This window comes from Eublepharis macularius, chromosome 9 (genome assembly GCF_028583425.1).
Source record: "Eublepharis macularius isolate TG4126 chromosome 9, MPM_Emac_v1.0, whole genome shotgun sequence".
NCBI lineage: Eukaryota > Metazoa > Chordata > Lepidosauria > Squamata > Eublepharidae > Eublepharis > Eublepharis macularius.
The window spans coordinates 74886774-74899707 of record NC_072798.1 but is presented as its reverse complement, the minus strand read 5'-3'; the positions used below and the strand labels follow the sequence as shown (position 1 = coordinate 74899707).

Sequence of the window (12934 nt, the reverse complement as noted above, 5' to 3'; positions counted from 1 at the left end):
TATATATATCTTCCTGATTGTGCATGGCAACAGCTGTATCACCTTCTTAATGTGTTACTTGGTGGGATCCCAGAAGCGACTGTGTCTTTGACCAAAATTGACATTGGCTGATACAGTATATTTGTCTAACTAATAATATAGCAATGGGCTTTAATGGAGAGCCAGTGGAGTATAGTGGTTAGATTGTCAGACTAGGATCTGGGAGAACCAGGTTCAAATCCCTGCTCTGTCATGAAAGCTTGCTGGATAACTTTGGGTCAGTCACATATTCATAACTGTTATACATAAAGTAAAATAATAAAATAAATTCAGGCAAAAGGTAGGCAGGATGGGGAGGCAGGGCAGAGCAAAGCAGGTAAAGAGTCTTTAGTGAGGATAGGGGTGACCTTGCAGGGGGAAACAACCCACTCACCTTCATCATTTTGGTCACCTAAGGGTTTGGTTATGCATTTGACAGAGAAATGAAGGGGACCTCTTTCACCGACTTTGGCACATAATGAATGAAATCCTAGACCTGCGACGCCAGGTACTAGTGGGCCATCTTACCCATGATAGGATGAAGGATGTCAAACGGCACATCACTGCTCGATTGGACTGGGGCAATGAGTGAGTAAGAGATGACGGTTAAAGCACTTGTGATCATGGTAATGATGATGCTTCATTGTACTTGCTTTGCTTATGTGAACAAGGAAACTAATTTGTCTGAGTGGCATGTAACAAGCACCCCCAACTTGACCACTGCTTAATATGAGAGCCCTTGTCCAGTGATATGTCTCATGCTATTGGGGAGTGTGTATGAATATTCCAACTGTGTGCTTGGGGCCATGCTCCTTTCCTACCTGAGTGATAACTTGCTGGAAAGAAGCACATCGCTCAAGTTGGAAGTACCTGCACAATACATTCCAGATGAATAACTTGACAATATATATGTGCTCCTCAAAAGTATGGGATTGTGCCAAAAGAATGGACTTCAACGTGGTTTCTAAAAGCTTGTTGCATTTAATGCCCAAGATTAATGTCTTCAGATCTGCACCCTGACACGCATAATATCTTTTAAGGTTCTTGCACCAGTATTCAGTTTCATTGTGCCATGACAGCAGCAAGGTTAGTTTCTACCTAATCCATTTTGAAGAACAGGAACAAAACCCTCACATAAATGGAAAGCATCTGAACTGATGCCTTTGATCTCATCTGAATACTTGTTTGGAAACATTGTGTAAAATCAAGTGTCAGGTTAAAATTTTTAGAGCAAAGAAGCTTCCCCCCCCCCGCCCCACTTCCTGTGTCTGAGCTTGCCAAACTTGTGCTGTATCAAAGCCTATTGCTTTTCAGTTACTAAATACATAATATCATCACCTGTTCTGTAAATAAAAAATTCATAGAGCAAGGTGTTGATGTTGAATGTGATCTGAATGTTGCCAGGTAGGGTTCCTGCTGATCTTGACAGTACCTTGTGGAGTTTGAAAAGCCAGCCAGCTCATCCCTATTCCAGACACGCTGCGTGTCAGGAAAATGAACCCAGTGGGCTTTTTGCATCCCAATATTACTACTGAGAATGGCAGCACAGGCTTAAAGCATATCATTACTTGCATTCTAATTCAGAGTGAGGCAGGAGGATCGTCTGTGTGATTCTTCAAGAGATGCCAGATATCAGGTGCTTGTTACATGCTTTCTTGGCCGATGCTAGAGTACAAACCAAAAGGTGCATTTCTAGTTTTTGCTGCATGATTTTGACAACTTAAAAGTGTAGGAGAGGGAGGCCGATATCCCTCACCTACTCATTTGTGTGACATAGTCTTTTGCTCCTCTTCTTTGCATGCAGCTTCAACTTCTTATTTATCAAGAACTGCCACTGAATTCAATGGCAGCTTAGTGCAGCTCGACGACTCTGGAATAAAACTGGTTTTCTCATTATTAATTTTCATTCTTAATTCTAACGCAAAACTCATGGAATGACAGCGTCTTCATGGCGTGATATCTGACATCACATCATCATGATTCCGTTTCATTGTGCGATGACGTCAGAAATCGCGCCATGAAGACGCCGTCATCCCATGAGTTTTGCACGATTTTGTGCGAAGGTAAGGACGTGTGGAAACGACCGTAGATGCTAGTTTCCAGCAAAAAACCACAATCTGGTGGAACTGATTGCTCTTCTGCTGTTGTCATAAGGATTTTCTTTTTTTAACACTGTTTTGCATGTGTTGCAGACTTTGTAGACTGTTTTGCTGTGGCCTTGGCAACCTCTGCCAAGCACATCAAGTTCTAGAAAGAGGTCCGCATGAGAATCACCTCTTGAGTTCCTTACACAGAGAATGAATTTGAATAGAATACGGACAGCAATAAGGCTGTGGTGGACATCATTTATAAGACGTTAGAAAATGGTAGAGAGTGATGGCAATACATTTAAATGATAATGCATTGTGGCAGGGAAGCTTTAGGGAAGTTCTTGTATGAAAGCAAAAGATTTTATTCATTTATTTTTTTTATTTAACTTTTATACCTTGACCTGGATAGCCCAGGTGAGTGCCTAATCTCATCAGATCTCAGGTGCTAAGCAGGGTTGGCCTTGCTTAGAAATTGAATAGGAAACTTCCAAAGAAGACTAGGGTTTCAGAGCCAGGCAATGGCAAACCATCTGTTAGTTGGCACTCTCCTCCATCATTTAACTTGTATACCGCCTCTCCACTATATTTAGTGATCATGATCAAGGTGGTTTACAGCATACATATAAAAACACTATTAAAACAATGCAAATGTTAAAATCAGGAATACAATATTAATATAGGGCTACAAACCTTTAAAAAACAATAATTCAGTAAAATACAAACATTAAAAGCCATACCTCTAAAATAACAGCGCCATTACTAAATCCTACTCATCCCATTGTCTATAATTAATAAATCATATGGAGTCAAGCCAATAAAAATATCTGAATTAGCCCCCAAATGCCTCCAGATTGTACTGGTTCTTCATTTTCTACTTTTGCATGCATAGTTTGTCCACCAGTTGTTTAGAAGCAAGTCAGGTACCTTCAGGAATTCCCAAGAGAGTGTTAATCTACTGAAAGGAGCTGCTTGTTCAGTTTACAGATCAAAGTTTCTACTATTTATTAAGAATAAATAGCTTTGCATGCATACGCCATCTGCTAACAGATTAATTTAACTCATCTATTCCTTACCCCTGTTACTTGTCATTTCTTGAATCAGAAACCTACATACTTTTTCATCTCTTTTCCTACTGCAGCACTTTGGATCACCAGAACACCTTTTGAGAATAGTGTTCCTTTTGGTACAAGAACTGCAGAAGAACTGAGAGGCATTGAGGAACCTCCACACACACATATGCGCACACATGCATGCACATAGATGCACAAATCGTGGATCTAAGCCCTTAAACAAGAACAGGATGTGTACAGGATAGAGACAAAAAAAGCAATTGATAAATAAGAGCTCTTATCCCATAGAGCAATTAGAAGTTCAAGATGGGTATATGGGGATGAAACAAATTTTTTGGCCTGAATATGAAGCTTCAGAGACAGACAGTGGCAAGCCACCTCTGTTAGTCTCTTGCATTGAAAAGTCCCACCAGGGGTTACCATAAGTCTGTTATGACTTGATGGCACTTTCCACCGCCATATAAAGCCTAGCGATTAGTTCCCAAATGTCAGGTTAGTATTTTATTGCCCTCACCGTTACTTTGGTAACTCTTACCAGATGTCTTATTCCATTATTTCTTATCATTATTTAATGTCTAGTTATCTTCCCTTTACATTTGCAATTATACAATGGTCTTTTATAAGAGAAAGAGGTGTACTGGTTTAGAAAATAATGGTGTTCTTTCCTTGTAATGGTTACAGTAGTAATGTATGTGTTGCACTTTGAATAACTGTATGTTCATCTTTATGTTCTGGGCTCAGTTATTTGGAGAAATGCGTGTGCAAATTCACGCGAGTTTGTCGGTTTTAAAGAATTCTAGTAGATAATGATAAGGAATTGAATCAACTCCTTGTGGCTGAGTATGCTTTTGGACAACTTTTCCCTAGGTCCTTAGAATATTTCTCACTAGCCAAACTCTTTTGATATTTCCTTACAGACAACTGGGATTAGACTTGGTTCCAAGAAAGGAATATGCTATGGTGGATCCAGAGGAGATCAGCATTACAGAACTTTATAGACTGGTAGGTAAATTACACATTCTCACTTTATCCTAGTTCTCTGTGCTGTGTTCAGACATCTGATTTAACTGGTCCTAAATAAAAATGTCCATACCATCTTCTGCTGTTCTTATGAAGGTGTTTGGCTCCTCTTACTTCCCATCTGACATACAGCGTGATGAAGGAACACTGGCTGAAAACTAATTCTGATTAACGCTGACACTTGAATGCAGGACATGGATTAATTGGAGGTAGTTTTCCTCCAAAAGTTGAGATTTTAAATTAGCGTTTTAAATTAGCTCTTGTCTATAATCCTGCTACTTCCATTTGAGCAGTATCCTGCTCTTGTACATCAGAGGTAACTGGAATCAAACCACTATTCCTTCATAGCATTCTGAACGAGAAGGGAGAAGAGAAGAGCCAGGAATGTATGTAAGCCTGACACAAGCTGGGTTTTGTGCACATCTTTATTTAAAGCTGGTTAAATTGGATCCGTATGCATCTGTGTTAACAGAAATAGCTGAGAGTTTGATAGCACTTTTTAAACTTACCAAGAAGCTGATGTAGATGTAACACCAGGTTGGTGTTTGAGTAGGTTTTAGGTGATTGCACTTGTGTTGTGGAAATGTGCTCTGCTACCCCAGCTTCTTCCTATCTAGTGCACAGACCTTGAACCGTAGTGATAAGACAAACACAATGTTGTTGTTGTTTTTGAAATTCAGAGTAAGCAAATGCATATGACTTAACATCCCAGTGCATGAGCTGTGGTCTTCAGCTTACAAGAAAGAAAACTCCTGCATGTAAGGACTTCTTGTGAGCATCTTTGAGCGACTGGATTTCAGCCAGAACATAGCAAATAAAACCATGTTAGTAATTTTAACAATACCAAATTAAAAATAGTTGCTTTGCATTAATTATGAAGCATGGGCAACTACAGGAATTGTTGCTTCTAGAACTAAACTCAGCAGTAGTATTTTATTGGTTTAGCAAGACACACTGTGTTTGCATTGGAAAAAAATCCTCCAAATATGGGTCTATTTTTCTTTTTCCCCAGCAGGATAAAAGCGGCTTAAGGGTGGTATTTTCACTGGGAAGTTGGCAGAGGAGGAAAGGCGTAAACACACAATAAAATGGAAAAGAATGAATTAAAATGATTTGAAAAATTAAAGGTTTAGGGCATCCAAAATAACATATTTAGTCAGTTTCTACTACAGTCACTGTGTATTTTTTTAAATAATTGTGTCCCATCTGAATGTTTCTGTTACTGATGTCAATACCTAGATGGAGCATCGTCATCGAAAGAAAGACACGCCAGTGCAAGTAAGCAGCCACCATCTGTTTGTCCAGATGAAGAGTTTGATGTGCTCCAATCTGGGAGAAGAACTGGAAGTCATCTTCTCGCTTTTTGATAGTAAAGAGAATCGACCGATCAGGTAGTGCTGCCGTTCCACGGAGGCATGTCAGAACTTTGTTGTGTTGTCCTTTCTTGCTTTTACTTGAACAAGAGAATAATTTTGCCTTTTTAAACTTTGTCTCCTGAATGAATATATATGTCCCATTCTATATTTGTTGCTTTAAATATCATTCTGTAGTTTGGGTTGCTGACTGTGATGGGTTGACCTGGTGCAAAAGTGTAGATGGTTACTTATTTTCCTAATAGAAGAACACCAGAGAATATTAGGGGATGGAGCCATATATGGTCAGTGCAAGCGTGTTAATTTCCTCTTTTAGTACGTGTTGATATTCATCAAAAACCTGTTGGTATAAAACTACGGGCGTGCATCTAGAAAATTTTCATTGTGGTTTTGGATCCGGAGGTGTTGAGTGAAATGTTTAATGTGATTAGGTAGTTTTCTGGTGGGGGCGTTGCCAGTTTATGATCAAAATTCACTAGCTTTCATGATTTTTGTGGCCATTCTTTTTGATGGGGAAGGGAAGGGGAGACTAATTGGAAGCTTGGAGGCAGCTGTTTTTGCACTTAACAGCACCAAAATTACACAGAACACAGTCCTTCCTCTAATCCAAAGACTCTCTATGTTTCAAGATCCAGAGGAGTTAGCTGTGTTAGTCTGTAGTAACAAAATAGAAAAGAGTCCAGTAGCATCTTTAAGACTAACCAACTTTACTGTAGCATAAGCTTTCGAGAACCACAGCTCTCTTCGTCAGATGCTATACGTTTCAAGCAGATTGAAAAAAGGGGACTGATTTTACAGACCCCAAAGTAGGTCCCGCTCTGTGCAGCCACACTAAGTTCTCTCTACTAATTCCTAAAATGGCCATCAAGCAGTGGCCAGCAGGATTCCAATCAGCCACCAGCATTTAAAAAAAAACAAGCTCCTGTCTGCATTCATTTCAGTTCCCTACTCTTTTCCACTGAAAATTCTACATTTGCCAGAACTTGAAACAAATCATGGTTTTTTCAGGGAGGGGGTTTCCTGATTCCAAAGCATCCTGGATTAGTGTTATCATTCCAGAATATTACAAGACTTGGAAATGGTTATTTTTGTGATTTTTAGGTCTCATGATTTTCATTAAGCATACCCGTATATAAAATTGCTAAGGGCCCTGAAGTAAATGGCGATAAAGTGTGTTATAAAGTTTTGTAACTGTGATTACTTGGTTCTTCACATTGTCAGAGGATGGCCTTTGCTACCATGGAGTTTAGTTCCATGCAGTGTTATGAGTCATGCTTGACTTAGTCTCGCAATAACTGTTGTTTACACAGAACAAAGCATTTCAGTACTTCAGTGAGATAGTTAATGTTGGTAAGGCCAAAAAGAAAAAGCTGTGTATTAAGTAAATTTTATGTTTAGAAAGCTACAAAATAGTGTATCTCAGATGATGGGAATCCTGTTGACTTCTCTAGCCAGTGAGACATCTTACATCCAAATGGAAAGTCAATTGGTCAGTCAATGAAATTGATACAGTCTGTGTACCCAAAGGATTTTTTTCTGTTTTTCCACAAAAAGAGGTCTTATATGAAAAGATTCTTGGAAAACTGTCTAGGTGCTGGGGAGCAGGGAAGAAGTCTTCTGAGGCCTCCAGATTGGCCATGGCCACAGCTACTACCAATGCAGCCGTCAGTGCCAGGTCACATAAGTGAAGGGGAGAGAGGCAGTCGGGCCAGTTCAGGCAAGTGTAGGAAGCCATTCAGAATCTTGATGTGGTCTTGATGATGCTGTCAGGAGTGAATTAGGGTTTCTGTGGTTTAGAATTGGATTCAGATAACAGTTTTTGAGAAACATAGCTCTGTTTACTGAGCCTGTTTATGAACGAAGCACATGGGAGTCCATCAAATATTAGGATTAAGAACAAGTCAGTTGGAGTCTGCTTCCGTGTTTCATTGGATGTTGTGTTATTGTACTATAGCAATCATTTGCAACTGGATTGTCTTGTTTGTTGGAAATACAATGACTTGTGTACCTGCAAGGGGCAGCGGGTCAGAGTGGGATTATCAAGGATCCCAGGTGCAGTTCCGTGGTTCTTCCCTAGCTCAGAGGGCAGAGACGCACACACTCATGGTTGGTTCCTTGTAGACAGAATTTTAACAGACTTGCCAATGAGAGATTGTTCTCACATTAGCCTAATAAGCTGCCACCACTCCCTTACACTATCCCCAAGCTATGAAGTAAGGGAGAAAACTTCAAGCCTATAGGGGACTTAAAACAGAAAGTCTACCTTTCAAGGTTGGTTTGCAAGCAGAGTTTCCCAAAACAGAATTTTACCTTGATAGCTGGTCAAGAATCAGGGCATGGGGTGTTTCTGGTCTTTTGAGGTTTCAGAGACAAGGACCACACAAGTTAAAAATATAATTAATTTATTTAAGGTGCAAAAGATATACAAAATTAGACAAGACAGATTGTGAGGATTAAAATAACAAAACCCATAGCATGTAAGCTTCTAGCTATACATACCACGGTATTCCAGAAGGCAAAACAAAAGTTAGGCAGAATACAGAGTCTCTTTGTAGAGGCACACAGGCCTTCAGTTGTTTAGCATAGCAAGACGAAAGGATGGTCACTGCAAAGCTTCCACCCTACAGAGTCAAAGACAGAACTGAAGCAATAGCATAAAAGGCTATTACCTGGCTGGAGCCCCAAAGTCTCATGTTGGGTAGTTAATTTACGGTTCTTGGAGTCTCAAATGATTCCATGCCTGTTGACCAATCAGGAGTCCAAGAACGGATGTCACTCTTGCTAGGTACATATGTGTGAAAGGAGGAGCAAGACCAGTCTGCCGCTTTGGTGCCACCCCTCTCTCTCGCAGGTGCAAAATGGTGTGATCAGACAAGAATGTTAATTGGTAAAAACTGTACCATGGAAGCTCCTTCTTGCTAACGAGGCTAGCTCGCTGTCTTATCTCACAAGGTCACTGTGTAACAAAAGCGCTCTCTCTCAAGCTCTGCAAGTTTCTCAAGACGATTTCTCAGGAAGGCCTAAAAGCCTAAACCAAAGTTGTAAAAACATGGCTACAGCATCAATGCAAAAGACAGGCATGTTCTTGACAGGGATCCTTCTTTCCTCCTCTCTTCTGTCCTTCTCGCATGTCTCCAGATTGGTATTCTTAGGCTGATTCCTGCTTCTTCCTGGAAGTCCCTCCTCCCTGTTTACTGAGGTAGTTAGTATCTATTCTGTTTCTCTCCTTTCTGTCCAAGTTGTAGTTCCTGAATAAACTCTCTTCATCCACTCAGGATCATTCCTAAGATACACCAGAGCCTACACTGTTCAACTAAGAATCCAGTTGCTAGTGATTGCTGTAAGACAATAGTATTAACTATATCCAGCAATGTGTGTGGATATAGCCTAAGCGGCCAAGACTATTTCTCAAGGAATGTTGCAAAATGGCAGAAATTTTCGATTCAGTTTCTTATTTTGACAGGAAACTGAATTGTTGTAGTTCAGCTCTTTGGACTGGGGAGTAAGTCCTGTGGACATTAATGGGAATAACTATTGAGTCAACGTGGTTAGAGTTCAATTTGGTCACTTTCCTAGAGCATGCAATTGTTCCATCCAGGCAAATAGCCTGCCAAACCAATTCCGACATGCGGGTAAAGATTGTCAGGTGGCTGTTAGGCTTTTTCTCTCCGTTTCTGTGTAGAGTGAGTGCAGCTTAATTTTGTTAAACTAATGTTTATGTTAAACCATCCATATTTGTGAGATCAGAACTCTTGGAACTGGGTATTGTGAATATCTAAGTGACTGTAGCAAATGTACTCAGGGCATTCTCAGAGTCTCTGAAAACTGCTATTTTTCTTACTGCTGAGCTGTGTTTTTCTTTTCAGAGGTAAAATCATATTATTAAATATGCATTATGTGTAATGAAAACAAGAGAGGAGACCAGATTATTTGCAGCATGGCACAGAAGTTATTTCCACAGCAAGGAAAATCCATAACGCTTGCCAGGCTTTGCTTCCTCTGCATTAAAAGCCATTAGTGGAATTTAAGCTGCATTACGAGCGCTACCTGCTGAGAATATCTTCTGTCTCTTTTTTCAGATTTGTTTATAATGGATACATGCTTGTGTGAATTTGGAAGGCAGGCAGATTCTTTTGAGTTGTAAATAAATAATTCACCAGCTGTCTAGATGGAATCCTCGTGATTAACATATTAAACTAACGGTGCAGTCCTTTCCAGAGTTACTACAGTCTGAGCCCATTGATTTCAATGGGCTTAGACTAAAGTAACTCTGCAAAGGATCGAACTCTAAGCCTTCTCTTTTATCCATTCTTGCACTCAAAGCCACTCAGTGCTGAGAACCACAAGGTCTGTGAAAGAGAATAAAAACCACAGCCATGTTGTTCTAATCCATCCTTTGTCAAAACAGTGGCGGTAAGCTTGTTCAGCTTTCTTGTTAACAGGAAACTTTGCCACTCAATGGTTCCTACCCATTGTAAATAAATGTGCCAGCTTTGTTGTACCTGAGTTTCTCAGTTATATTGGTAAGCAGAGATTTTGTTTAAAAAATGCATTGTGGAATTCCTGTGTGAACAAGGGATAGGCTGCAAAAAGCAGTTGTAAACATGTCTAGATGCTTGGGTACTCCCTGTTCAGATTTTGATTCTTTTTCTTTGAACAACAGTGTTTGATAGCCCAAACTGCTTTTGAAATTCCCTTCAGGTTGGCATGCACACAAAAGAAATACTGATTTGATCAAATTCTGGTTAGTTGTGATGGCCAAATGAAGACATTGTTATCAAACCAGGATTTCAAACAAAGGTTTATGGTTGGTTGGTTCTAACTGTGGTTTGCTGTGACATCTGGATTTGCAAATAATGATTTGTTGAGTAGCACCAACCATTGCACTTGCCTAACCACAAAGAAAGTTTTCTAGGAAAGATACCCACACTGTTGTGAGGCAAAGAAGTGGACAAATAGGGGTTTATGCACAAACTGGGTTTGTTTCTTACATCTGGTAGACAGGAGCAGCTCAGAAGAGTAAAAAAAAACTTTCACAAAACAAGCGTGACTTGTTCTTCTCCCACTCTCTTCAGCTCTTACTGTAACACAGTAACTGAGACTCATTTACAGTTCCAGATCTTTGAAATCTACTGACTTAAAGGGACAGCATTCTTACCTTGTCTTTCTATTTAACATCTAAATATCCTCTAGGACTCCCTTCCTAACCAGGGACCTCCTAACCCTTCTCCCGCTGAAACTGTCCTGTTTCCCGCCCCCCGCTCCCTCTCAACCATTAGTCAGCTGTTAAACATCCAGTCTTCTGACTGTTAACCATCCAGTCTTCTCACCTCTCTTTTTTAAAAGGCAATTGGCGGTAGCTGAGGAAGGCAAACTCCCTTGCCCATTATCCGTACGTGTTCACATTTTTGTTAACAAACAATTTAAACATGCCTGTCTTGTTGCTTTTGCTTCAGCTGGTCAGTGCCTCCTCAGAAAGTCTGAATGTGACAAATTCCTCACAGATTTCAGCCATACCATGATGGAACCTTGCTGACAGGACTTGCTCTCAATAATCTTCCATTACTTTTTGTAATATTTTCTCAAGCAGGGTATCCTGAACAACTGAATATAATTTGATCATTTTGAAAGTTGAGGGGGGAAATTGGATGGTTCAATAATATTGACAAGAAAAACATGGTTTCATAAATGGTTTCCAATTAAGGTGCAAGAAGAGTGTGTAGCCTGAGGCTCTAGCGAGAACCAGTAATTTCATCAAGACTATATTGTTGTCTGTATAGGGAGAGTTAGCATCTGGTCCCAGTGACAATAGCAGAAAGAAGCGGAGTGAGAGAAACTCGGGCAGAAACATTAAATAGTGTTCTGTTAAATATGTAGGTTTAGATAGCAAATTGATCCAATTTATAACTTAGACGTTTAAAAATCTTCATATCCCTCCTTTTGGAGTCTTAGGGCCAAGCTACACATGACGAATGACACTTGAACGGCAAGTGGATTGAGTGGAGGGCAAGTGAACAGGGAGAAATACACTTGCCATTCAAGTGTCATTTGTCATGTGTAGCTTGGCCCTCAGACTAGGATTTGGGAGACCCAGGTTCATATCCCGACTCTGTCAAGGACGCTTGCTGGATGGCCTCGGGCCAAATGCTCTCAGCCAAACCTACCTCACAGGGTTGTTATGATGAAAAATGGAGGAGAGGAGAATGTTGTAAGCCAGTTGGGTCCCCATTAGGGAAAAAGGTGCAGTAGAAATGAAGTACAAAGATGCTCAGCTCTTGTATTCTCTGGGTGTGGTTGCTGCTTGTCTGTAACAGTGCCTGTGGATTTTAGTGGTACCTGGAACCTTGTTTCTAATGATAATTTTGACAGCTATATGCTGGCCTTAAGTATTGATTTTGCAACTCCCAAGATAGCAAAAATGCTGAAGCCCCAGAAGGTTATTGAACAGAATGGGGAACTCCTTCTCTATCCGCCCAAGAAGCACTTTCTGAAACTACTTTGTCCACTTCAAAATTGGAGAAGAGTTTGTGGAAGACAACAAAGACTTGGACAACAGAAAATGCAAGAGTGCAGTGCCTTGGGATGATGACAAACTAGTTTGTGTCCAAATGGGAGAGAAGAGAAACAGAGGCTACAGTCACTAGATGGAAGGAGGTCAGCTCTACTCCAGTGTGAAGAATAAGTAAGCAAGCAGGTTTTCAAGAGAGCATCAAGCTAATTGCAGAGATGAAACATGGCAGGCAACTATACAAGTTGTGGAAGAGTAGGTGGAAACATGTTCTGATTTCAGAAGCTTTGATCAAGATGGCAGCTTTCTAAGTCAGCTGTCTTGTCTTTTGCATTTCCTATAGATCATGAGATCAAAGACTGTAACTGTTTCCAGTACTTATTATTAAAGATAACCTTCAAAAAGCAACAGATATATTTAAAAACAAAACATTCCTGTTATAAGGAACAATAACAAGAAACCATCTTTGTACTTTCCACAGCAAAAAAAAAAAATCCCTCATAAGCTTTAGCTCTTCTAAAGACCCATCTGGCATTGTGGCCCGACTATGTTTACAAAACCAAGACACTGTGGGGGCCTTCCTTCCTTTCTCAGGGAGAACATTACAAAGGGCCAAATAAGAACAAGCTGAAGTCCCAGAAGCTTATTGCACAATAAGAACAAGTCCAAGCAGTGGGTGACTGCCTAACTTTAAGGAAAGGTTGTAGCAGGTATGAGACATGTCCTTGGAAAAGTCAGGCACCTTCTTTCCCCTTTGAAATGCTCTCAGCCTGAGTCAGGGATCCAGTTGTGTACTCTACACCATCTGCATTTTCTTCCCCTGTGCAAAAGGATAGGAGATCAAAAAGTGTTGAC

At 40.3% G+C, this 12934-nt stretch overlaps 1 protein-coding gene across 1 annotated transcript in view; it reads left to right on the top strand.

Moving 5' to 3' along the window:
• DOCK4 (dedicator of cytokinesis 4) overlaps positions 1–12934 on the top strand; it is a 336163-nt gene that overhangs the window by 152236 nt on the left and 170993 nt on the right. The window contains exons 6-8 of the mRNA XM_054987847.1: positions 458–606; positions 4096–4180; positions 5438–5589. Coding sequence (XP_054843822.1) covers positions 458–606; positions 4096–4180; positions 5438–5589 — 386 coding nt within the window. The remainder of the gene's footprint in view (positions 1–457; positions 607–4095; positions 4181–5437; positions 5590–12934) is intronic.